Source organism: Grampus griseus (assembly GCF_964374135.1).
Source record: "Grampus griseus genome assembly, chromosome: X".
In the NCBI taxonomy this organism is placed as follows: Eukaryota; Metazoa; Chordata; class Mammalia; order Artiodactyla; family Delphinidae; genus Grampus; species Grampus griseus.
The window spans coordinates 41,585,821-41,609,192 of record NC_138999.1 but is presented as its reverse complement, the minus strand read 5'-3'; the positions used below and the strand labels follow the sequence as shown (position 1 = coordinate 41,609,192).

Below are 23,372 nucleotides of genomic sequence, written 5' to 3'. Positions count from 1 at the left end.
CTTGTTTTAATTTATCACTTTCAAAGACTTTTTCTTTCCTTTAGTTTTCTTTTTTTTTTCTTTAACATTTAAAGCTTCAAACCAGATGGAATTTCTTTTCTGGTACAAGGAGAAGACAGATCTCAAGTTTTCATTTTTTTTTCCCCAAATAACTACCAGATACCCTAGAAGTATTGGAAATATTTCATTTATTTTTTATTTTAAAATCTGCAGTTTTATAAGTAGTGAGATACAGAGAAAGAAAATGCCATAGAACAGGTAATTAAAATAATCACTACCAAAAATAGAACCCTGTCAGGACATTACTTGAATAGGGAAAAGTCACAGCGCCTGGAAATCATGATACATGCTATTTTGACATCAAAATCTCCAAGTTGGTAGGGAAGGAAAAGGTTTTCATTGCCTTCATCTTAAGTTTATAAGAGAAGAGTTGTTTAAAATATTAGTAGTACAAGTAAATTTTGCTCTCTGGCTTTGAGCCAACAGAATGTAAGACAGCTAACTGAAATATGTGTTTCCTTTATCCATTTGTTGGGTAAAACAATATTGCTGAACATACACCACTCACAAAAAATGGACTCAAAATGGATTAAAGACTTAATTTAAGACCTGAAACCATAAAACTCCTAGAAGAAAAGATGGGGGAAAAGCTCCTTGACATCGTTCTTGGCAGCAATTTCCTGGATATGTCAGCACAAGCAACAAAGGTAAAAATAAATAAGTGGGACTATATCACAGAGAGGAAACCATCAACAGAATGAAAAAGCAACCTATGGAATGGGAGATGATATTTGCAAATCATTTATATGATAAGGGGTTAATATCCAAAATATACTAAAAACTTAAACAGCCATGAGTAAGAAGGACTTTTTGTGATGACTTGGATGGACCTTGAGGGCATTATGTTAAATGAAATAAGCCAGACAGAGAAAGACAAATACTGAATGATATCACTTATATGTAGAATGTAAAAAAGCCAAGCTCAGAAACAGAGAGTAGAGTGGTGGTTATCCAGAGTTGGGGGTAGGAAAATGGAGAGATAGTGGTCAAGGAAGCACAAACTTCAAGCTTTAAGATGAACAAGTTCTGGGGGTTCTAATATACAGCATGATGAATATAGCTAATGATACTGTTTCATATACTTGAATGTTGCCTAGAAAGTTGATCTTAAATGTTCTCACCACAAAAAAGAAATGGTAACTATGCAACAGGATGGAGGTGGTACCTAACACTATGTTATGTGCCGGTTGTTGACTGAAGAAAAAAGCACAACCTGAAAGTTATGAGTTATGTGTTATTCAGGGACCTTACTGAGGACTATAGCCTGGGACGCAGCCTCTCAGATAGCTCAGAGGAACTGCCCCAAAGAGGTAAGGGAGGAGCCAGGATATATAGGAGTTTTTTGTTAGGGGGGAAGAAAACATATAATCAAACATCAAAAGATTATGATTAACCAGAAAAACAGACATCTCAAGTTAATTATTTTAGTGCTTTTCTATGTATGGGAAGATGCAAGAATCTAGATTCATTGAAATTATTCCTTAGATATGCATCTTAACTATCTAGGGCCACTGTCCTGTTTTTCTCCATCCTGAATTCCCCTCAAGGCGCCCCCGTGGTGGTGGATGCAGTGGCTGAGGCTAGATGGCAGGCAACATTTATTGTTTCCTGGAATGCCAGGCAACATTTTTTGCCTGCACAATTATATCTCAATAAAGCTGTTAAATTAATTAATTAATTAATTAACTAATTTAAAAATATTGCTGAACAGGTTTGAATCACTATGAAGATTAAACTGTGGACTGTATTCTCAGACACTTTAGCTACATTTACTCATATGATATTGAATATACTAGTTACAAATCATTTTTATATGTATAATAAGGAAAAGAATCCTTTTCTCATTAAATGGGTTTCACAGTATTGGAAAATCTCCAGTATTGGATTAATAGCACAATGATACCACCTCTGGTTCTTTATGAGGTTTTATTCATGAGGCTGAGCATCTTTTATGTGATTATTTGCCTCTTTTCTCAATTGCCTGCTTAAATTTCTTACTCTTTTTTCTATGTAGTTGTCCATCTTTTTTCTTAAGGATACTTTATATTCTGGATACTAATCCTTTGTCCATTATATGCATAGAAAATATCTTTTCCTGGTCTGTGTCTTTTCTTTTCACTTTTTTTTTCTTTTCACTTTTTGATGGCGTGTGTCAGTGAGAAATTAATCAGTCGATCTAAGAAAGAAATGGAAATTTTTGTTCGAGCCAAATTTGAGGTTATAACCCAGGAAGAGCATCTCAGAAAGCCCTGAGAACTGTTCTGCCAGTTCAAAGTCAAGGCACAGTTATATAAGTTTTTTGAGACAGAGGGTTGTACATCAAATGACGTATTACTGACAGTTTACATAATCCAGATCTAAGCAGCATCGTGGTGGGTCATGTACCCCTTACAAGATCAAGAAGGAATGTTACCTTTTTTTTTTTTTGCGGTACGCGGGCCTCTCACTGTTGTGGCCTCTCTCGTTGCGGAGCACAGGCTCAGGATGCGCAGGCTCAGCGGCCATGGCTCACGGGCCCAGCCGCTCCGTGGCATGTGGGATCTTCCCGGACCGGGGCACGAACTCGTGTCCCCTGCATCGGCAGGCGGACTCTCAACCACTGCGTCACCAGGGAAGCCCAGGAATGTTATCTCTTAAGGAGTTGTCTTGTTGGTGCTAGGAGAATATTGCTCTTTATGGTTGAGCAGGTACTCCTGCTGATGGGGCAGATCTGGTAGATGCATAATGCAGATACACAATGCACAGTGGGGGAAGTGAGGAGGCCAAAGGGCAGAGAAGATTTTTTTGTTTAAATCTCTCTTGTCTTGCCATAAAAATATGGCTTTTATTTCATATGTGTTTAGATGAATAATTTTATTTTGCTTTGTTTTAATAGTTTTTATGTGAAACTATCTCAAGCATACAGAAAAGTTCCAAGTAAATAAAAGTAACTTTTTTCTGAACTGCTTGAAAGTATGTTCCAACCTGATACCCCATCATCCCCGAATACTTCAGTGTTTTCTACAAACAAGGACCATCTCCTACATAACCATAGGACAACCAACAAAATCAAGAAATTAACATCCCTACCATCTAATCCTCAGACCCCATTCAGGTTTCACCTATTGTCCCAACAGTGTTCATTATAGCAAAAGAATCCAATTGGGGATTATGTTTAGCCTTTAGTTTTCATATCTCTTTAGTATTCTGCGATCGGGAATAGTTCCTCAGTCTTTCTTTATCTTTCATAACCTTTTGAACATTACAGGGCAGTTATTTTGTAGAATGTCCCTCAATTTGGATTTGTCTGATGTTTTCTCATGATTAGACTCAGGTAATGAATCCGTCAGGGGTAGCACAGAAGTGATGCTGTGTCCTGAGTGCATCCAATCAGATGGCACATAATGTAAATTTGCCCTGTAACCAATGATACTCACTATGATCACTTGATTAAGGTGGGTCTGCCAGCCTTCTCTACTGTAAAGTTACTCTTTTCCCCTTTGTAATTAACACGCAATTTATGGAGAGGCACTTTGAGATCATGTAAATATCCTGTTTCTCATCAAATTTTCAATGTATTCATTTATATCAGTATGGACTCATAATTCCCTATTTTATTCTATGGGTTATAATCTTACTGTTATTTATTTTTGTTTTAAAAATTTATATTATTTTTATTATACAAATTAGGATAAATATGGAGAAGAATGAAGTAATAAAAAAAAGCAAATCTGAAGTCATTCAAATGATTACATAGATGTTAGTTATCCCCAGAGCATAAATAGTGAAATTCTCATGAGTTAAATATTCATGTGATATGATTTTATGGAATTATTTTAAGATGTCAACCTAGTATTTCTTTAGCAATGTCAGAAGTTGAGCATATCCTTCCTAGAATAAAAATAATAACAAACCTTTGGGTGCTAACTATGTGTCAGTTGCTGTTCTAAGTGATTTGTGCATATTAATTCATCCACATTTTACAGTGAGGAAACTGAGGCACAGAGGAAGTGAGTAACTTAGACAGGGCTGTAGATCTAGTATGTGGAAGAGTCAAGATTCTAGCCCAGGTAGTGTGGCTCTCGCCACCAAGTGCTTGCTTGTTCTTCTCTTCTGCCTCCAGAAAATTTCCTCCTTCTTTGCCTTATTCTCACTGCCCTCTGTCATTACATTAGATCATTACTACTTTGTCGCCATAATCTAAACCAGAGATACACAGCTATCATGTGTGAGCTGTGCATTTTTAAAAATGAAACTTTTTTAACTTCGAGATCACTGTAGAATCGCATGCAATTGTAAGAAATAATACACGGAGAACCTATATACCCTTTATCCAGTTTCACCTAATGGTAACACCTCCCAAAATGACAGTACAATATCATAACCAGGGAATGAACATTGATACAATCCACAGGATCTCTCCTGCTACCCTTTTACAACCACACCCACTGCCCTTTCACCCTCCATCCCTTCCTCCATGACCCTAACCCCTAACATTAATTTGTTCTCTATCTCTATCATTTTGTCATTTCAGGACTGTTATATAAATGGAATCATATACTATATGACTTTTGGATATGGCTTTTTTCACTCAGCACAATTCCCTGGAGATTCATTCAAGTTGTTGTGTGTATCAACATTTTGTTCCTTTTTATTGCTGAATAGTATTCTAGAGTATGGATATACCACAGTTTGTTTTCCCATTTACCTGTTGAAGGACATCTGGATTGTTTCCAGGTTTTCACTATAACTAATAAGGCTGCTATGAACATTCATGTACAGGTTTTTGTATGAACAGAAATTTTCATTTGTCTGGGATAAATGCCCAAGAGTACAACTGTTGGGTCATTTGGCAATTGCATGTTTAGTTTATATGAAACTGCCAAACTTTTTCGGAGTGCTTGTAGCATTTTACATTCCCACTTGCAATGTATGAGTAATGCAGTTTCTCTGCATACTCGCCAGCATTTGGCATTATGATTCTGCATTTTAGCCATTCTGAGTGTGTAGTGATAGCTCATTGTGATTTTAGTTTTCATTTCCTTAATGGTTAATAATGTTGAATATCTTCTCATGTGGTTATTTGCCATTGTGTATCCTGTTCAGCAAAATGTCTCTTTATACCCTTTGCCCATTTTCTAAAGAAATTGTTTGTTTCTTTAATGCTGAGTTTTAAGAGTTCTTTATTCTAGCATATTATTGGATCGTGTTTTTTAATCCACTCTGCCAATCTCTTTTAATTGATGACTTTAGACCATTTATATTTGAGGTAACTATTCATATGTTAGAGTTTGTTTGCCATTTTAATATTTATTTCCTGCTTGTTTCCTCTGTTTCTCATTCTCTTTTCTTACCTTCCTGTGGGTTACTTGAGCATGTTTTGGATTCCATCTTGATTTATTTATAGTGTTTTGAGTGTACTGCTTTGTATAGATTTCTTTGAGTATATCTCTTTGTATAGATTTCTTAGTGGTTGCTCTAGGTAACCAGTAGGTATGTAACTTATCTACTGGTATCAATGTTTACCACTCTGAACGAAGTGCAGAAACCTTATTTACTTTACCCTCCCCACTTTAAAAATATAATTGTCTTGGGCTTCCCTGGTGGCGCAGTGGTCGAGAGTCCACCTGCCGATGCAGGGGACATGGGTTCGTGCCCCGGTCCGGGAAGATCCCACATGCCGCAGAGAGGCTGGGCCCGTGAGCCATGGCCACTGAGCCTGCGCATCCGGAGCCTGTGCTCCGCAACGGGAGAGGTCACAGCAGTGAGAGGCCTGCGTACTGCAATATATATATATATATATATATATATATATATATATATAAAATTGTCTTAAATATCCCCTCTACATAAATGAGGACCACATCAGATCCTACAAGAAACTCACTTCAAATACAATGGCATAAGTAGATTGAATATTAATCTTTAAAAAGGCAGCAGTGGCTCTATTAATATCAGATAAAGTAGACTTCAGAGTAAAACAAACAAACAAACAAAAAATAACCTTACTAGAAACAAAGAGGGACATTGCATAATGATAAAAGGATCAATCTACCAGGAAGAAATGACAATCCTCAATGTGCACATTTCAAACAAAAGAGCCTCAAAATACCTACAGGCCTCCATGTAGGTGGGTGGGACACAGACTGACACCATCTCCTTACCTCTGTGTGTGGGTGTAAGCTCACTTGCCTTCTGGGTCCTGCTGACCTCAGAGGTGAGGGGAATGGGAAATCCTGATTAGAACTAACCGGTACTGCCTTGTTTAGTCTGTGGATGCTAGGTGAGGCGGAGGCGCTGAGGGGTGGGGTGGAATACCAGCTCCCTGCTCTCCTGATGAAACATGGTAGTGTTGGGGGGGATGTTGATTTTTCCATTGCTGTTTGGCGGGTGTAGGGCTGGTATTATCTAAAAGGTTTTTCTGTTGTTAAGCCACCCTTTGCCCCGACCTTTGGCGAAACAGACTTTCTTCGTAGCTTTTTTTTTTTTTTTTTTTTTTGTCTGTGCCTGTTGGCAGTTCCAGATTGGAGGCTTCTGGAGCCCCGTGTCCAGGATTTATGAGCGGCAATAAGGAAGCTGAGGAAATTCACTGCTGTGTTATTCCTCAAGTCCTGAGGTCCCTAGACCATCTATCTGCCTTCTTTCCACCTTCCAGAGTCTTCCTTTGCTTATTTGTTGTTTTGTGTACAGGGGGTTTTAGTTGTAAGAGGGAGGGTTTGCGAGGGATGGCCTACTCCCTCTTGACCGGAACTGGAAGTCGTTATTTATTTCGGGGCTCAAACTGTCCAAACTTGGCCCAGTGAGAGCCCCTTCAAACTGCCTCCTGTATCATTCTATGTCCCCGTTATTCTCTGAGCAATTCACTACTTTCTGGCGCAAGATGTTCTAAGCACATCTTGTACTTTCCCTGCTCCAGCCATAGAATAAGCCATTTCTTCGAAGAACCCTGTATCCTTTAGCAGAGAGTGGTAGTATTTAGAAACCATTAACGATGAGGGCTAGCAGACACTCTCCTCATCCCTCTGGGACTCCAACACTCAACTTTTCCCGAACGAAGATGTGTGAAGGACAAAGTAAGATGTGCCTCTGATCACAGTAAATGCCCCTCTTGCAGCACCTGAGGTCCCCACCAGGAGCTCAGTCACCCTGGCTTTGGTCGCTAAGAAGGTATGAGCTTGGCTCTAGGGGGATGAGCTTGCACTTTGTCAACTACAGACAAAGCTGGAGAGTTCGGGAAAGACCTAAAGGCTGAACCAATGAACGCCTTAGTTTGCTGGGGGGTGGCGGAGGGCGGAGGGCGGGGACAGGTTACATATGCAAGGAGACTGCTCGAGGGATTGATTGGTGCGTTGCGCCGGGTCAGGAGTTTGCAACCTGTCAAGCCACTGCCGGCTGTTGGGCCCAGAGGGATCTGACTGGGAGCAGCCAAGAACGCTGGCCCGGAACCTGCTCCCGCCGTGGGCGCCCTGTCACCCTCTCCAGGATCTTCCCCTCTTTCGGCCCCTCTGCCATACTTCTCTCCAAGCCTCTCGGTCTCCGGCTTCTCCGCCGGCTCTTTAGTCCTTTCCAGGTCGCCTCCTGCCCTTCCCGATTGCCTGCCCTTTCGAGACTATGGGCGCCTCTCATTGGTGCTGCTTTAGCCGCCGAGACAGGCTGGGACGCGCCTGGCTGCGCAGCCCAGGAGGCGCCTTCTCTGCACTTGTTCCCTCGGCAACAGGGGCGGGGTTTGTGGGACCTCAGGGAGCTGCGGGGACATTGAGTTAGTCCTTAACCTCTAGTTAATAAACGGGAGAGTATTGAGGGCTTACTAAGTGCCGGCCACCATATAAGTCCGATCCTTTAAGACCTCATGAAGTCTCATGTAATTACCCGCATTTTCTTTTCTTTTTTTAAAGCTTTATTAAAGGATAATTGACATACAAAATGAACATATTTAAGGTACACATCTTGATGAGTTTGGATATATGCATACATCAGTGATACCATCACCACAAGCAAGGTACTAAACATATCTATCACCTCTAAAAGTTTCCTTGTGTTCTTTTGTGGGTTTTTTTTTCCTTTGGTGATAGGAACATTTAACATGAGATCTAGACTCAGTATAGTTTAAAGTGTACAGTGCCTTATTGTTACTTACATACGGTGTATATGGTTAACTATGTATTGGTACTGTGTTATACAGATCTCTAGAATTTATTCATCTTCCATAACTGAAACTTTATATCCATTGAGCAACAATTCCCCATTTTCCCCTCCTCTCAGCCCCCAGCAACCACCATTCTATTCTCTGCTTCTATGAGTCTGAGTTTTCTTTCTATGAGTTTACTTTACATACTCATATAAGTGGAGCCATGCAGTGTTTATCCTTCGGCAACTGGCTTATTTCACTTAGCATAAATTCCTCTAGGTTCATCCATGTTCTTGCAAATGGCAGGATTTCCTTCTTTATTAAGGCTGAATAATATTCCACTATATGCATATACCACATTCTCTTTATCCATTCATCTGTCATGAGTGTTTGGGTTGTTTCCATGTCTTCAGTATTGTGAATAATGCAGCAGTGAATATGGGAGTGCAGATATCTCTTTGAGATCCTGATTTCCATTCTTTTGGATATATACCCAGAAGTGGGATTGCTGGATAATATGGTAGTTCTATTTTTAATATTTTGAGAAACCGCCATACTGTTTTCTCTAGTGGATGCACCATTCTACATTCCCATCAACAGTGTACAAGGGTTTCAATTTCTCCACATTCTTGCTAGTACTTGTTTTCTTTTGTTTTGTTTGATAATAGTCATCCTGACAGGTGTGAGGTGATATCTCAGTGTGGTTTTGATTTGCACTTCCCTGATGATTAGGGATGTTGAGCACCTTTTCAGGTACTATATATATATATATATATATATATATATATATATGTCTGGTGGCCATTTGTGTGTCTTCTTTGGAGAAATATCTATTAAAGTCCTTTGCCCATTTAAAAACTGGATTATTTGGGTTTTTTAAAAAAAACATCTTTATTGAGATATACTTGACATACAATAAATTGCACATATTAGAGTGTACTATTTGCTAAGTTTGTTGTATACATCAGTGAAACCATCACCACAGTCAAGAGCGTGAACTTATCCTTTGCCCCCGAATTTTCCTCTTGCCCCCTTTTTATTCACTCCTTTCTGCTCCTCTCTGTTCCCACAATCCCCCAGGCAACCACTGACCTGCTTTCTGTCACCATAGATTAGCTTGCGTTTTCTAGAATTTTATATAAATGGAATCATATGATATGTACTCTTTTTTGCATAAGTTCTTTCATGCAGCTCTATTATTTTGAGATTCACCGATGTCATTGTGTGTATCAGTATGAATTCCTTTGTATTGCTGATTAGTGTTCTGTTGTCTGGCACAGTTTGTTTATTCATTCACCGAGATATTTGGGTCATTTCCAGTTTGGGTTGTTACAAATAAAGTTGCTGTAAACATCTGTGTTCCAAACGGTATATAATAGCTTTATTACTCTGATCATTCTTGTGGGTTAACATGTAAGACTTAGCATTTGAAGGACAATATCTAGTTTATTTACAACATCTATTTTAACACCATGCACAAATATTTTTTGTAGAAGTTTTTTATGATGTTACAAATCAAGTTTAGAAACCTTTTACAAATAGATCATTTTTGAAAGTCACTGGAGTCATTAACGTATCAGAATGGTATTTTTGAAGTGAGGCATGGTAGGGGTGATAGAATCACTCCCATGGCTCCTGGGACACTGATTTTTCTTACACCTCTCTGAGTTGCTCATTCAACGTTTTATTCATCAAATAATTATTGGACAGCTACTCTGTACCAGACATTGTTCTAGGTAGCTGAGTAGATAGCAGTGAGCAAATCAGAGTCCCTTTTCTCATGGATCTAACATTCCCATGGAAGGTAGCTCCTCCTTGGAATTATTTATTTTTGCTGGTAATGTTGTTTCTTTTTTAAAAATTTTTAAATTGAAGTATAGTTAATTTACAGTTGTGTTAGTTTCAAGTGTACAGCAAAGTGATTCAGTTATATATATGTATATATATATATATATATATATATATATATATACTTTTTCAGATTCTTTTCCATTGTAGGTTATTACAAGATATTGAGTATAGTTGCCTGTGCTATATAGTAGGTCCTTATTGTTTACCTATTTAATATATGGTAGTTTGTATATGTTAATCCCAAACTCCTAATTTATCTCACTCCAACCCCTCCTTGGAATTTTTTAATGAACTTCTCATACTAAGCACCGTCCTTATACCCTTATACATGGTTTCCCCTAGGCTTCTGTTCTTGACCCTCTATCTTTCCTCTGCTTTCCTTGGGCAATCGCTTCCTTGCTCATTACTTTAAACTTCCACCTACATGCTTCTCACTACCAAATGTATGTCTCCAGCTCTGATCTCTCTTCTGCTTGACTGATGGGAATGTCCCACAGATCTTTTGAGCTTAATGTATCTAGCATGATCTTGTCACCTTACAGTCCAATCTTCTCTACTCCCCTTCCCCCCATCCTCCTCCTCTGGTACTGATACCCAAATAACCCTGAAATGGAAGTACTCCAAACCTGGAAGTTGAACTCTCCTTCCCCTACATTTCATGAAACAGCAAGACTTGTGGATTTTACATCCACAAATGAATTCTGTCCTAGCCCCTCTATTTTGTCTGTCCTTCCACAGTTCAAGTCCTAGGCTCCTAATCTATTCTCCCCTTTTGTTATGGGCTAAATTGTGTCCTTGCAAAATTTGTATGTTGAAGTCCTAAGCCCCAGTACCTCAGGATGTGATCTTATTTGGAGATAGGGTCTTTACAGAGGTAATCAAGTTTAAATGAGGTCATTAAGGTGGGCTCTAATCCAATATCATGTCCTTATAAAAAGATGTCCTTATAAGAAGGGGAGATTTGAACACAGAGACATGTACACGGGGAGAACACCATGTGAACATAAAGCCAGAGATCAGGGTCATGCTTCTACAAACTAAGGAACGCCAAAGATTGCCAGCAAACTACCAGAAGCTGGGCAAGAGGCATGGAACAGATTCTCCCTCACAGCCCTCAGAAGGAACCAACCCTGCTGATACTTTGATCTTAGACTTCTAGCCTCTGAGACAAAAAGTTTCTGTTGACAAGCCACCCAGTTTGTGTTACTTTGTTACCGCAGCCCTAGCAAACTCATACATCCTTCTATTTTGGATCTCTGTCCTATTCACTGTAAACACTGCAGCCGGGAGGAATCAAATCTGAAGACAAATATTCCCATGTCATTCTCCCGCTAAAAGCCATTCACTAGCTCTTCCTCATCTCCAAAAAGTGGTCCAAACTTCTTCAAGTGGAGTTCAAGGGTATTCATACTCTGACCCCTCCTAGCCCCAACTGCCCCATCTTTCAAGCCCTCTTGCTCCCCCACCTCAGCCTTAAGCATCTGCTTTTCGGGCTCTTCACCACCTACTATTGGTTCCTGCCCCTGGGCTTTTATCCCTGTGGTTCTTTCTGCCTGTAAATTCCTCCATGTTTTCTTCTGTTGGTTCATTCTTATTCCTTCAGTACTTGGTATTTCCTTTCAGGGGAAAATGCTCCCCTTCCCCATGCCTGATGCAAACCCCTGTCTTACTATAATATTGAAATGATCTTGTTAGCAGCCCTGCCTTCCCATGAAGAGTGTCATCTGAAGGGTAAGGCGTGTGTTAGCTTCATCTCCGTACTGTTGGGACCCCACAAAATTCCTGCATGATACCAAGTAGAAACTCATTAAAACTTAATTGAACAGAACTTAAAAAAAAAAAAAAACAACCCGGTAGATATTCCAAAGATAAAGTGGCAAAGGGCCTGAACAAAAAATTATTAAGGTGACTTAAAGCTATGGGAAGGGCTTCCCGGTTGGAGCAGTGGTTAAGAATTCGCCTGCCAGTGCAGGGGACTCGAGTTCGAGCCCTGGTCCAGGAAGATCCCACATGCTGTGGTGCACCACAACTACTGAGCCTGTGCTCTAAAGCCCACAAGCTACAACTACTGAAGCCCGTGTGCCTAGAGCCCATGCCCTGCCACAAGAGAAGCCACCACAATAAGAAGCCCGCGCACCGCAACTAGATAAACCCCGCATGCAGCAACGAAGACCCAGTGCAGCCAAAAATAAATAAGTAACTTAATTAATTAATTTTTTAAAAGCTATGGGAAAATGTTCACCTTACTTAGGAACAAAGAAACTAAAATGAACACAATCATAAAAAATCATTTTCAAATATCGAAGTAGCATTAATGAGAAATAATGATACGCAGCACTGAAGATGGAGTAGAATGCAGGTTGGAAGTAGAAAACAACTCACTTGGAAAGAAATGAACATTTCCTTGACAAGTGAATAAGAAACCTTAAGGAGGATTATGCCCTTGGGCCTAGTAATCCCTCTTCTATGGGAAAAAATGGAAAAAAACAGGAAAATCTTTCCAGATGAAAGTGATTAGCTCCTGCTCTTTACTACCTCATCAGTGTTCATGTCCTAGTCTGGCCCTGGGTAGGCCATGAAGAGAACACCTAGAATGAGAATTAGACCAATGTGACACTCAGCCTTCTCTGTTGGCCAATGGGTCAGGGAATATATGTGGAGTGTGTGTGTGTGGGTACTTTCTTTTGTCTTCTTTTTTTAAAAATTTTATTTAAGTATAGTTGATTTACAGTGCTGTATTAATTTCGATTGTAGAGCAAAGTGACTCAGTTATACATATACATATACATATTTTCTTTTCCACATTCTTTTCCATTATGGTTTATCATAGGATACTGATTATAGTTCCCTGTGCTGTACAGTAGGAAGGGGGGACCTTTCTTTTTATTTATTTAAATTCATGAACTTACTTATTTATTTTTTGGCTGCATTGGGTCTTCGTTGCTGCCCGTGGGCTTTCTCTACTTGTGGTGAGCGGGGACTATTCTTCATTGCGAAGCGCGGGATTCTCATTGTGGTGGCTTCTCTTGTTGCGGAGCATGGGCTCTAGGTGCGCAGGCTTCACTAGTTGTGGCACGTGGGCTCAGGAGGTGTGGCTTGTGGGCTCTAGAGCTCAGGCTCAGTAGTTGTGGTGCACAGGCTTAGTTGCTCCGTGGCATGTGGGATCTTTCCGGACCAGGGCTCGAACCAGTGTCTCCTGCATTGGCAGGTAGATTCTTAACCACTGTGCCACCAGGGAAGCCCAAGACCTTTCTTTTTGATTGTGGGGGGCTGAGTAAGGAAGAACCAAGGAGAGAGGCCCAGGATGCAGCAGCTCATGTTGCTACACTGAACCAGCTTCCCTAGTGAGAGCTGGGGAGGGGTCCCAAGTACCAGCCTGGCCTCGGGCTGTGGGGGCCGTTGTCACTCACAAGGGGGTCAGGAAGGTCCAGAGCCAGTTACAATGGAAGCCCTCCTGGAAGGGGGGGAGTTGTCAAACCTGGGTCTTCTCCAAGCCACACTGGGCTCTGAACCCTGGGTATAGCCACACCAGAAGCTTCCAGTTAGGCAGGATTTCCTCCCCTATCAACCTGGTACAATCTCCTGGACCATAGGAGAAGGAAGCAACCAACTTATGGGCACATTCCTCCTCCTGGCAGAGACACCTGGCTTCTGGGAGTGGGCTCTCAGAGTGCGCGGGTGCTGACTTGGGGGCCATAATCCCCCAGATAAGACCTGCCTCTTCCCATGCACTTCTCATCCATGTTCTCCCCAGATGGGGCCATGGTTGCCTTCGGCACAAGATGCTGACTCCTTCAGACTGTCAGCAGGAGGACAGATCTACTGTACCTCCAGTTTCTCGAGGAGAGAGCTGCTCTTTTTCCTGGAGTGTGTTTCCAGAACAAGTCACAGGGGGTTAGCATGCAGTAGACACTCAGTACATGATGCTAAAGAAATATCTCTGGGATATGGACCCTCACCCTCGAATACCCCCTCTTGCATTGTAAGCCATAATTTTGGAGTGGAAGGTGCCCTAGAGCAGAAAGTGTTGTGGGGGGGATTATGGCAGGTCTCAGACAATCTCTGGTACTCCCTGCGCTTACACTCCACTGAAGAGATGTTGAGGTTAATTCCACTCCTGGGTATATATCCGAAAAAAACAAAAACACTAATTAGAAAGGTACAGGCACCCCAATGTTCATAGCAGCATTATTTACAATAGCCAAGATATGGAAACAACCTAAATGCCCATCAACAGATGAATGGATAAAGAAGGTGGGGTACATATACACAATGGAATACTACTCAGCCATAAAAAAGAACAACATTTGCAGCAACATGGATGGACTTGGAAGGCGTTATGCTAAGTGAAATAAGTCAGAGAAAGGCAAACACTGTGTGATATCACTTATATGTAGAATTTTAAAAATACAGGAAGCTAGTGAAGATCATAAAAGAGAAGCAGACACAGATATAGAGAACAAACTAGCGATTATCAGTGGGGAGAAGGAAGAGGGGAAGGACAAGATGGGGTAGAGGATTAAGCGGTACAAACCATTAGGTATAAAATAAACTACAAGAGTGTATTGGAGTTGTCCCTGGATCCAGGGCCCCTGGCAGTGGCGGGCTGCACAGGCTCCCCGGAAGAGGGGTGTGGATAGTGACCTGTGCTCGCACACAGGCTTCCTGGTGGCGGCAGCAGCAGCCTTAGCGTCTCATGCCCGTCTCTGGGGTCCGCGCTGTTAGCCGCGGCTCCCCCCCGTCTCTGGAGCTCCTTTAAGCAGCGCTCTTAATCCCCTCTCCTCGCGCACCAGGAAACAAAGAGGGAAGAAAAAGTCTCTTGCCTCTTCGGCGTGTCCAGACTTTTCCCCAGACTCCCTCCCGGCTAGCCGTGGCGCACTAACCCCCTGCAGGCTGTGTTCACGCCGCCAACCCCAGTCCTCTCCCGGCGCTCTGACTGAAGCCAGAACCTCAGCTCCCAGCACCGCCCGTCCCGGCGGATGAGCAGACGAGCCTCTCAGCTGACATCCACTGAGAATGCCAGGCACTGTGCTAAGTGCTTTATTTACATATATTATATCATCCGACCTGCACAACAAGTACCTTACATGCTCTGGACCCAACCGGACCCTATAACTCTTACCTGAATTGGATAGAGCTGAAATAAAGAGGTAAACATCCTAAATCATCCACTGAAACCTTCTTGAAAGGGAAAAATAGAAATGAAGGTACATATGCACACAAAATTTTGCCTCATTTGTTTGCTGACATTTATTTTCCATCATTGCAACCATTGCCATGAAGAACATGACCATGGTTCTGAAGAGCATCACAGACACCATCGTGGAATGACAGAATCGGAGTCGAGCAAATTTTCAGTGCTGGATGCTGAAAATGAAAAAAAATATTATATTGAAAAACTTTTTGATCGTTATGGTGAAAATGGAAGATTATCCTTTTTTGGTCTGGAGAAACTTTTAACAAACTTGGGCCTTGGAGAGATAAAAGTAGTTGAGATTAATCATGAGGATCTTGGCCACGATCATGTTTCTCACTTAGATATTTTGGCAGTTCAAGAGGGAAAGCATTTTCACTCACATAACCACCAGCATTCCCATAGTCATTTAAATTCAGAAAATCAAACTGTGACCAGTGTATCAACAAAAAGAAGCCATAAGTGTGATCCAGAGAAAGAGACAATTGAAGTGTCTGTCAAATCTGATGATAAACATATGCATGACCGTAATCATCGCTTATGTCATCACCATTGTTTGCGTCATCACCTTGATCATAACACTACTCGCCATTTTCCTAATGATTCCATTATTCACAGTGAGCATGGGGAGCCTAGCCATGAACCTTCTACAGAGACCAATAAAACACAGGAACAATCTGCAAGTAAGCTACTGAAAGGAAAGAAGAAGAGAAAAGGGAAGAAAAGTAATGAAAATTCTGAGGTTATTACACCAGGTTTTCCCCCTAACCATGATCAGGGTGAACAGTACGAGCATAATCGGGTCCACAAACCTGATCGTGTACATAACCCAGGTCATTTTCATGTACGTCTTCCAGAACATAATGGTCATGATCCTGGTCACGGACACCAAGATCTTGATCCTGATAACGAAGGTGAACTTCGACATACTAGAAAGCGAGAAGCACCGCATGTTAAAAAAAGTGCAATTTATGCAGCTGCTAGTCACAAAGATCATAACGAAGATGACCGGCAACATGAGTGTTTGAACGTCACTCAGTTGTTAAAATACTATGGTCATCGGGCCAATTCTCCAATCTCACCTGATCTATTTACGTACCTTTGCCCTGCTTTGTTATATCAAATCGACAGCAGACTTTGTATTGAGCATTTTGACAGACTTTTAGTTGAAGATTTAAATAAAGATAAAAATCTGGTTCCTGAAGATAAGGCAAATATAGGGGCATCAGCGTGGATTTGTGGTATCATTTCTATCACTGTTATTAGCCTGCTTTCCTTGCTAGGAGTGATCTTGGTTCCCATCATTAACCAAGGATGCTTCAAATTTCTTCTCACATTCCTTGTTGCACTAGCTGTAGGAACAATGAGTGGAGATGCCCTTCTTCATCTACTGCCCCATTCTCAGGGTGGACATGATCACAGTCATCAACATGCACATGGGCATGGACATTCTCATGGACACGAATCTAAGAAGTTTCTAGAAGAATATGATGCTGTATTGAAAGGACTTGTTGCTCTAGGAGGCATTTACTTACTATTTATCATTGAACATTGCATTAGAATGTTTAAGCACTACAAACAGCAAAGGGGGAAACAGAAATGGTTTATGAAGCAAAACACAGAAGAATCAGCTATTGGAAGGAAGCTTTCAGATCATAAGTTAAATAATACACCAGATGCTGACTGGCTTCAGCTCAAGCCTCTTGCCGGAACTGATGACTCGGTTGTTTCTGAAGATCGACTTAATGAAACTGAACTGACAGATTTAGAAGGCCAACAAGAATCCCCTCCTAAAAATTATCTTTGTATAGAAGAGGAGAAAATCATGGCCCATTCTCAAAGTGATGGATTACATGCCATTCATGAGCATGATCTCCATGCTGCTGCACATAACCACCATGACGAGAGTAAAACTGTGCTGAGGAAGCATAATCATCAGTGGCACCACAAACATTCTCATCATTCACACGGTCCCTGTCATTCCGGATCAGATCTGAAAGAAACAGGAATAGCTAATATCGCTTGGATGGTGATCATGGGGGATGGCATCCACAACTTCAGTGATGGGTTAGCAATTGGAGCAGCTTTCAGTGCTGGACTGACGGGCGGAATCAGTACTTCTATAGCTGTCTTCTGTCATGAACTGCCACATGAATTAGGTGATTTTGCAGTTCTTCTTAAAGCAGGCATGACTGTAAAGCAAGCAATTGTATACAACCTCCTCTCTGCCATGATGGCTTACATAGGCATGCTCATAGGCACAGCTGTTGGTCAGTATGCCAATAACATCACACTCTGGATCTTTGCCATCACTGCAGGCATGTTCCTCTACGTAGCCTTGGTGGATATGCTTCCAGAAATGTTGCATGGTGATGGTGACAATGAAGAACATGGCTTCTGTCCAGTGGGGCAATTCATTCTTCAGAATTTAGGATTGCTGTTTGGATTTGCCATCATGCTGGTAATTGCCCTCTATGAAGACAAAATTGTGTTTGACCTCCAGTTTTGACCATTCCCAGCAATCACTGCTGATTACAAGAATGTTACCATGCAGCTTTGCATCTGTTCCTTGTACTGTAAGCACATTGCTCAAAGAAAAGTCAGTGGCTTGCACTACTTACAAGTTCACAGATTTGAGCCTGACCACAAAGACCGGTGCTCAGTACTGTTTTCCCTGCATGAAGGGGTCTTTTAGAAATATAAAGCTTGTGATAAAGAAAGGAGAAAACGGGACTCTGTGAACCGATGTTGATATAGGTTTGATTAAGACTTTTTAAAAAAAATAATCATATAAAACACTAAAGTAGTCTCTTTATTAGTAGAAACTTCTGTGGCTATGCAGAAATAGAAATTGAACCAAAAAAAATCCCTTAAACTTTAAAAATATTTTAAATGGACTTTGGGAAGACTTTTCTTTGTGCTAAAAATGAATTGTATTGTCCTTTAATTCAGCTCCATGTATACATGTGGTAATAGGGATCAACTTGACACAGCTTTTAATCTGCAGAAAGTAGACTATAGCACCTAGAAGAAAGCTCAGGCTGCATTAGAATATGGATTTAGCATTGGGAAAAGCCCTTATTCTTGAATCTAGAGTTACTATTTTTGTATATATTTGCATAGGATTTAAACTTGCAGCCTAAACTACTGAAATTTGTGATTGTACATTTGTGTGAGCTTCAGTTTAATGAAAGATTCATAACAGTTCTTTTATTAATATTATACTTGGTGTTTGGGTTTGTTTTTTTTTTAACTTTTGTTTTTGTCTTGGGTTTTTTGGTGGGGGTAAGGGGTTGGAGCATGTGGTAAAATGTTTTTTCCTTAAAATTGTAACCCTTTAGAAAATGTCAGTGAAATGAAGAACCCAAACATGGTCTAAATATTCAGATTTCCTTTAGTTATTTGGGACATTTAAGTTTTAAATGCACGTAGTGCTCTACCAGTTTGGCATTGGAACCTAGAGCACATGCTCTGGCTGGAGGTAACGTTGTAAGGCGGCAAGTTTACCGTGTCCATAATCTGTACGTGGAGTGTCAAAACAGATATGAGGATGATCTCCATTGATGCCATGGCTCTCATGGCACCAGGTAACTTGGAAGATGCATTTAAGTTCAGTAACTCAGCTGAAATCACATGATCATTTTGTGCCAAGATATGCTGTTGGTGCCTGATAGGAATTAGTCTCTTTTTTTTAGGTACCCCGTTCTCCTGCCATAAATTGTGAATGATTTGTGAGAAATGCAAGCCATGTTTATCCTGAATTTTGACCTAATAATTTGTAGTATTAATCATATGCATGTAGCTCTCTGTGTGCCACATGGTCTTCATTTATGCCAGGTAAACTGTATTTGAACTACGTGCAGGCAGCTTTGTTTTAATCTGCTTGGCTACCTGTGTGGCTGCTTTAAAAATCTTATTGTTCAGATATTTAAGAGCCAAACTCGTTCCATTCCATTTGAAATGTATTCATTTAGTCCTCCTCCTTTCCCCAGTTCCTTTCCTCTTACTCCGTGAACTTTAAAACAAAAAACAAAACTGAAAGCAGCACATGCATTCAGGTATTAAGAGTGTTGCCAGTATTTCTTCTTTATGCGGTAAAGCAAGGGAGCTTATTAGATGTTATTTCCTTAATTTATGCCTGAATTTGAAAAATTATTTCTGGCTTTCTCCATGGCCTCCTGTGACAAGTAGGAGTTTTATACGTAGATCACTTTCAGCACTGGGCACTGAATTAGGACAGTCCTCATCTCATTGCTTGGCCCCTCAAGCAACCTAGCTCAAAGGTGCTGATATTTTATTTAGTACTGCCAACTTGAAGTAATTCAGATATCTTGCTTTCTGAACCAAGATATATTTATAGTTCATTTTGGGGTTTTTAATGCCCAAGGAGGATTCTGCATTCCAGCATTAAGTCTGCTTATTTTTAAAACTTTTATGAAAAGCAACAGCTGGAATATACTCCCAGACTTAAAAAGAAATACCTGATTTAAAGCAAATAATAGGTTATGCTGAAGTATATAAAAGTTTTATATCCTCTCAAAACCGCTATTATCTTTATTTGCTAGATTTCTTTAAACTTTTAAGAGGGCTGTAACAGTTGCTGCTAGTGTTTTGTTTAGGGTTCCACCAGTATTTAGTTTTCACATCATCCTAATGTATAGTTTCAAGTCTTACTAGACAATCTGAATTCCACTACATTTCTCTTTGGCTCCAACATTCCCTTTAGCTTGACCAGTCTAATTTAACATGTGTTTGTTGGAGGTCATTAATGTTACTTGTACAATGCTGTCACTGTGTGACATCCATATGAATTTTGGTGTATATCACATTGCATTCAATCAGCTGTGATTATGCTTAGAAATACTATAGTAAGTAGATGCAGTGTGAATTTATTCCATTAACAGTAAGTCAGTGGCTTAAATGTGATTATGGTCCTGCAAGGTGATACTTGCTAAAATATCTAAACTTTTTTTTATTGTAACTGAATCATTTTTTTAAAATTTATAAAGCTGGAAATGATCAAATGCTGTTTTTTTTTCATTGTCAACAGTGGTGTGTCATTTTATGTATGTTCCTAATGCTTATGGAACGCTCCCAAAATAAAGTTATTCAAAAAGAAAAAAAAAAAAAAAAAAAAAAGAGTGTATTGTACAACATGGGGAATGTGGCCACTATCTTATAATAACTATAAATGGAGTATAAAAATTATGAATCACTATATTGTACACCTGTAACTTTTATAATATTGTACATCAACTATACTTCAATAAAAAATAAACAATTTTTAAAAAGAGAAATGCTGAGGTTACTGAGGCATCATGGGTGAATCCAAAGGGAGAGCTGGGCCAGAGACCTAAGAACTCCATCAGCCTCCATCTCCTCTGGCTACCTTCTGAAAGATCTCCCCTCTCTTTGCCTCCATCCTCCTTCTCTGGTTCCCCCCTCCCTCTGTCTTTCTCTTTCTCTCTCTCCTCCTCTTTCTTCGTTCCTTCCATACTTTGTCTCTAGACCTCATTCATTCTTTCATCTTCTGCATCTCTCCTTTCCTCCCTCCCTCTTTTCTCTCCTCCTCCTCCTTTTTTTTTCTTTTTTAGAGACAGGGGTCTGGGTGGCAGTTTCTATTTATTTATTTATTCATTTATTTATTTGGCTCTGTTGGGTCTTAGTTGAGGCATGCGGGATCTTTGTTGCCGCGTGCGGGATCTTTAGCTGCGGCATGCGAACCCTTAGTTGCGGCAAGTGGGATCTAGTTCCCTGACAAGGGATGGAACCCGGGCCCCCTGCATTGGGAGGGCAGAGTCCTAGCCACTGGACCACCAGGGAAGTCCCCTCCTCCTTCTTCTTTACCCTCTTCTCTCTCTCTCCCCCTCCTCCATTCCTTCCATACTTTGTCTCTAGACCCCATTCTTTCTCCTTCTCTATCCCTTCCTTCCTCCCATCCATGCATCCATCCTCCTTCCTTCCCTCCTTCTGGCCTTAGTGAAGGGATGAGCACTCCTTAGGTCCCCTGGATAGCTCAAGTTTGTGTTGTTGTGTGAAAGAGCATGGTCAGGTTGGGAGGACAAAACTTGAGCTGGGAGATACGGCAGTCTCTGCCTCCTGTTTCCCGACATCCACTTCACTCCCTGTGTTTTAAAACCTCATACCAGAGTGAGACTTTTTCTGGGAAGAGGAGGTAGTTGGGAGGCTGCCAAGGTAGGGTGAGGGGCCACTGCGGCAGGAGGGTGAGGGTCTTGAGAACCTCTCAGAGAACAGGCAGAGGCTCCCACAGCAACCCTCACCCTTGGAGGGAGCCCTTGAATGGCAGAAGGGTGTGTCGGCCTGGCTAACTTGGTCACCTCCCGTGCTCCCTCGCCTCCAGAAGCCCTCTCCAGAGCTGAAAAGGGCATGGTATCCCTCTGGAAGCTTGCTGTAGTATCAGGAGCCAGGACAAGGCCTTCCTCCTGGCCTACACCCACAGAGAGCACCCATGGGCCTGCTTTCCGACAGAGTCTATCCCAGGGAGGGAAAATGTGGCAACCCAGCACTTATTTGACACCTACTGTATGCTGGGCACCATGCTGGCTGCTTTTCTCTAGCCTAATTTCAAATTCACAAGAAGCTTACAGGTGATGCGTGTACCTGCCTCCCCACACCTCTTGCCTTAAGTCTTCATCCCCTCTCACCTGGATTACGATTTTTACTTCCTAAACTGTTCTCTTTGCTTCCAGACTTTTGTTTTGTTTTATTTGTCTTTATAGATAAGGTTACAGCATTTCAAACTTTACTCAAACACACCAGTGGTGACAAAGAGCACCAACAAGTGACAGGCACGGTTGCTAATGTGGTCAAAGGGCAGGAGGGAGCTCAAGAAAGCCTGTTGGTCCCTGCCCCTTCCTCCCCCTACATCTTGCTGTCACTTTTGACATCAGTTAAACACAGGCAAGAAACAAAATCACTTTCAAGAAGGCTGGGCTCCACTTCATTACCAAGAAGACCTTCAGGCTCTGAGGAAAAGCAGAAATTAGAGAGGCCAACCTGCTCCCTGCCCTTGGCCTGCTCCATCCACATACCACGGTTACCCAGGTCCTGGCTGGGACTTGGGACAGAGGAAAATCCAGGGAGACACTCTCCACCTGGTAGTACTGGGAAGCTGGAGAGATTGTGGGTCAATGACCAGATGAGATGCCCAAACCAACAGGTGGAACTCTGGGTGGTTACCAGCTTCTTCTGGGGGAAAAAGTCATTCAAGAAAGAACAGCAACTTGCTTCACACATGGCTGGGGTAAAATACCTTTGCAGAAATCCTAACCAATGACTCATCCATCCTCAGATCCCCAGAGCACTGAAATATTTACAAATTGTCATTGGGTTGCAGTGAGGGGGAAAAACTTGGTGAAAACCTGTCCTCTAAAGGCAGAAAGAAGGAATTCCCTGGCGGTCCAGTGGTTAGGACTCCGCGCTTTCACTGCCAAGGGCGCGGGTTCAATCCCTGGTTGGGGAGCTAAGATCCCTGCAAGCCACGCGGCGTGGCCAAAAAATAAAATAAAATAAAATAATAAATAAAGGCAGAAAGATCATCTATGTCTGTTTCTCAGGGTACTGAGTTCAGGTCCCAACACCAGTCCCAAATGCTCGCTTCCAAATGCTCCCCCGAGATGCCCCTTCCACACTGCCCCAACACAAGCCTGACACAGATTTGGGCTGTGTGAGCTGGGACCTAGGGCCACTACACACCTGCTTCCTTTACCAAGAGAACCCCGCCCCTCTTTGTCTAACTTGGCAAATCCCCGCTCACCATTCACAGCTTGGTTCTAAGGTGACTTCCAGGGAGTAACATTTTCTGGTCCCCTCATGACCAGTTCTTCCCAGCTTCCCCTGTTCATGCTTCCTGACTGCACTTGGCTGTAATGTCATCTTCCTCCTTCGTCCTCTGACCTCCTTCTTATTCCCCTGACCTCCTTCTTATTCCCCTTTGTATCCCAACTGCCTGAGAGCTCTCCATATACTTGGTGAATGTGTGGCTAGAAGGATAAATGGGAAAACGTGTGCTTTGTGAGGTCTGGTCACGTGTCTAAACTCTGCTATCTAAGCTGTGTGAATGAATCAGTATCCAGACTGGAATCACTGGCCTCTAGTGTTTGCAGCTCTCCTCTCCACCTCTTCCTCCTGTTGAACTGG

At 41.6% G+C, this 23,372-nt stretch overlaps 1 protein-coding gene across 1 annotated transcript; it reads left to right on the top strand.

The window, feature by feature from the left end:
• The first annotated feature begins 15,207 nt into the window (after positions 1–15,207).
• Positions 15,208–18,167, top strand: LOC309839325 (zinc transporter ZIP10-like). Its single transcript, XM_082681057.1, has one exon. It carries the CDS (start codon positions 15,220–15,222, stop codon positions 17,719–17,721), a length of 2,502 nt encoding a protein of 833 aa, XP_082537183.1. The 5' UTR covers positions 15,208–15,219; the 3' UTR covers positions 17,722–18,167.
• Positions 18,168–23,372: the final 5,205 nt, after the last annotated feature.